The 3,999-nt window shown below is 41.0% G+C and overlaps 1 protein-coding gene across 1 annotated transcript; it reads right to left on the bottom strand.

The window, feature by feature from the left end:
- Nucleotides 1-2,782: 2,782 nt before the first annotated feature.
- On the bottom strand, nt 2,783-3,733 carry LOC100522850 (olfactory receptor 5A2-like). Its single transcript, XM_013994281.3, has one exon. It carries the CDS (start codon nt 3,731-3,733, stop codon nt 2,783-2,785), a length of 951 nt encoding a protein of 316 aa, XP_013849735.3.
- Between the last annotated feature and the right edge of the window lie 266 nt (nt 3,734-3,999).

Here is a 3,999-nt window from a genome sequence, read left to right as displayed (position 1 = left end):
GTGTTCTAGGAGCTGACAGAGTTGGCACTGTGGTAGTGTTTCCACTTGTGGGGATTTCTATGAACTTGAGTTGTTTCTATTTCCCTAAGGACTGCTTCCTGCACACAAAAGTAGCAAAGGTGAGATCTTGTAGGCATACACTTTTACTGAGACTATTTTGTCCCAATTGAGTAGATATTACAAACCTATTTACCTTTTCTGTTTTTAGCACCTTAACCTGGGTTTCTCCTGATTTATACAAAGTTGATTGACAGTATCAATGAATTGGATAATATTATGAGCTAACATTTATTGTTGCCATATGCATAGGTCACTAGGCTAAGCCCTTTTCATGCATAGTCTCAATTGTCGCACCATTTCTATGAGGTAGATACAATTATTATTCTCATTTTACATGTGAGAAAAATGGAGCTTGTAAGCAACTGGCATAAGGCCACTTACAAAATGGCAGAGATGAGGTTAATAATCTCAGATCTAATCACTTAAAAACATTTAAAAATACTCTTAACTAGTCTTTGCTAGAGTCTCCGCAGACTCACTTTCCAATGCAGCAAAGCCATGACAAAGATCACATTTTCTACCAAACTAAGGAAATGTCTCCTATTCTTTGGCTCAGATGGTGATAAATCATTACAGCATAATAATAGTAGTATCACCCCTTAAGCATTTGCTATACACCAGGCACTATTATGAGAGTTCACATATACGGACTCATTTAATTCTTTACAGTAAGCCTATAGGATAATTACTATTATTATCTCTGTTTTACAGATGAGAAACTAAAGCACACAGGGCCCAAGTATCTTGTTCAAGGACACATAGGTAAGTATTTATTCATTTATGACCTATCCAAAATAAGCCACAGGTGAAAAATTTATTCCAGTTCTTACTGCCAGTTCAAGGACACAAAACAAGTTTTCAGAAATTATGGAGGAGAAAAATCACTCTCTTCAATTCTTTGGCTAAATTCTCTTCTAGAACGTATCAAAAAATTTGTAAGGAGAAAAGAGAAGGAAGGAAAGAGAAAGAAAGAAAGAAAGAAAGAAAGAAAGAAAGAAAGAAAGAAAGAAAGAAAGAAAGAAAGAAAAGGGAGGGAGGGAGGAAAGGAAGGAAGGAAGGAAGGAAGGAAGGAAGGAAGGAAGGAAGGAAGGAAGGAAGGAAGGGAGAGAGAAAGAGAAAGGCAAGAAAAGATTTCACCCCAGATGAAGGTAAGCTCCTCTTACATAGATTCCTAAGAATCTTGGAGTGTTGGTTAGAAAACTGTTACTTTGGACTTAAAAGACAATTCCCTGGTTTTGTTCAAATCACCTCTGTGACTACGTTTTGTATATTTGATTAAATTAGCCATAAGTAGTCCCATTTATTCAATCATTAAGATCCTATTGGAAGTTTTTAATCTCTCTCCTGCCTTAAACATCTAAAGAGTCAGTACTATATCCCCATCAATCATGGTGTGTAACAGCCACAATTCTCAAATAAGGCAGGGCGTCTGCCTTGCGGTGCTCATGTGTTCTAACTTGTTTAACCTCATAAGAAGGAAAGGCAGGAGTTCCCGTCGTGGCACAGTGGTTAACGAACCCGACTAGGAACCATGAGGTTGCGGGTTCGGTCCCTGCCCTTGCTCAGTGGGTTAACGATCCGGCGTTGCCATGAGCTGTGGTGTAGGTTGCAGACGCGGCTCGGATCCTGGGATCCTGCGTTGCTGTGGCTCTGGCGTAGGCCAGTGGCTGCGGCTCTGATTCGACCCCTAAAAAAAAGAAGAAGGAAAGGCAACTGTTTTAAGGAAAAGGTATCCCCCCTCAGATTATAATGCTATATATTCCTAACCTACCCTAAGAATCTCCACTCTCCATTATATGTGGAATCTAATATATGGCACAAATGAACCTCTCTACAAAAAGGAAACAAACTCATGGACAAGGAGAACAGACTTATGGTTGTCAAGGGGGAGAGGGAGAGAGTGGGATGGACTGGGAGTTTGGGGTTGGTAGACGGCAAACTACTGCAATTGGAATGGATAAGCAATGAGAGCCTGCTGTATAGCACAGGGAACTCTATCCAATCATGTGATGGAACATGATGGAAGATAATATGAGAAAAAGAATGTGTATATATAAGTATAATTAGATCACTTTGCGGTACATCAGAAATTGACAGGACATTGTTAACTCAACTATAATTAAAATATTTTAAATAATAAAAAACTTTTAAAAAAAATTTTTTTAATTCTCTACGCTGAATGCTGGACTAACATTTTTTCAATATTTTTCTTCTACAGACACAAACTCTCTTTTTTTTCCTTTTTTCATTTTAGATGTACACACATCCATTCTTTTTCAGATTCTTTTCCCACATGGACCATCACAGAATATTGGATAGAGTTCCCTGTGCTACACAGCAGGTGCCTGTTGGCCACTCTTTCCATATACCTCAGGATGCATATGCTAATCCCAAACCCCCAGCCCACCCCTCCCCACCAGACACAATCTCTTACTGTGATGTTCCAGGTGGTCAGTCTTTGTCATGGTGAAGTTTTCTGCTCAGCGGAACATTTATAATCTCAAATCTACACAATGCTATTCATTCTAGAAACTAATAACCGCCAAATTGTTTTCCAGTAACCAACAGAAAATGGTTAGAGGAATATTGAAAGAGGAAAGAAAAAAAATGTTGATCTGCACAAATCATCATGCAAATCAACTAGTCCAAACCTACATGAAAGTCTGAACAAGTGACCCAACGGACAGCTTTATTGTCAACATTACGTCAGGGTAGGAAAAAATCAGCACCCAAGAGAAAGTACATAATCCCTTTCCATGACTTTCCTCATGGCTCTTTTTATCTCCTTATTTCTAAGACTGTAGATGATGGGATTCAACATAGGGATCACCAGAGCATAGAATACGGACACCACCTTGTCTCGGTCCAGGGAGTAGCTGGAACTAGGTCGCATGTACATGAAGAGACCAGAACCGTAGAAGAGGGTCACAGCTGTCAGATGGCAGGTACAGGTACTGAAGGCCTTGCTCCTGCCTTTAGCTGAGCTGATATTCAGGACAGTAGCAACAATGTAGCCATAAGAGAGGAGGAGCACAAGGGCAGATACCACTCCAACAACAACAGCTACAAGGAAGATCACCACCTGGATGATGAAGGTATCTGAGCAGGACAGAACTAGGATGGGACGAAGGTCACAGAAGAAGTGGTTGATCGTATTGGGCCCACAGAAATCATGCCGATAGAGTAAGTATGTTTCAATCAAAGAACTGAGGAATCCACCCACATAGGCCCCAGCCACCATCTTTAAACAAAGCGTATGGGATATGAGGGCTGTGTAGAGCAATGGGTTGCAAATTGCAGCATACCGGTCATATGCCATGGCTGCCAAAAGATAGCACTCAGTCAGCCCAGCTCCACAGAAGAAAAAGTACTGCGTGGCACAGCCAACAAAGGAAATGCTTTTCTGCTCTGTGATGATGTCAGAGAGCATTTTGGGGGCTGTGGAGGACACATAGCCAATATCTAAGAAGGACAGGTTACTGAGGAAGAAGTACATGGGCGTGTGTAGGTGGGAGTCCATCCTGATGAGGGCAATGAGGCTCAGGTTCCAGGCTAGGGTCAGGAGGTAAATCCCCAGGAATAACACAAAAAGGAAAACCTTCATTTGCGGATGATCTGAAAATCCCAGGAAGATGAATTTTGTCACAATTGTGTCATTCCTTCCTCCAGCCATAGACCTGCTTCCTGCATAAAGGAAAGAGGGAATCTTTCAATCAGACTTTGTTATTCTATGCGTGGTTATTTCCTAGAAGGTCATACAGTTAACACCAAGTTTAGCCACCTGCTGGGCAGTCTACTCAGAGGAATTCAGCCTCCGATAATCTCTTGACACTATTTAAAATCTGCATGCTGCATAACTTGTTCCCTAGAAGAGAATCAGTCTCATAAAGAAGAGATTGGGAGTCAGTAATCTGAATTTTCCCCACAGCTCCATTCCTA

The sequence above is a fragment of the Sus scrofa genome, chromosome 2 (genome assembly GCF_054392235.1).
Source record: "Sus scrofa isolate SSC_HxYL_T2T_F1_AM1 chromosome 2, Sscrofa_HxYL_maternal_Yorkshire_Landrace_v2.0, whole genome shotgun sequence".
Taxonomy (NCBI): Eukaryota; Metazoa; Chordata; class Mammalia; order Artiodactyla; family Suidae; genus Sus; species Sus scrofa.
This window is presented reverse-complemented; position numbering and strand designations above follow the sequence as displayed.

Coding starts and splice junctions, on each gene's coding strand:
- LOC100522850 (XM_013994281.3), bottom strand. CDS start 3,733: ATGGCTGGAGGAAGGAATGACACAATTGTGACAAAATTCATCTTCCTG.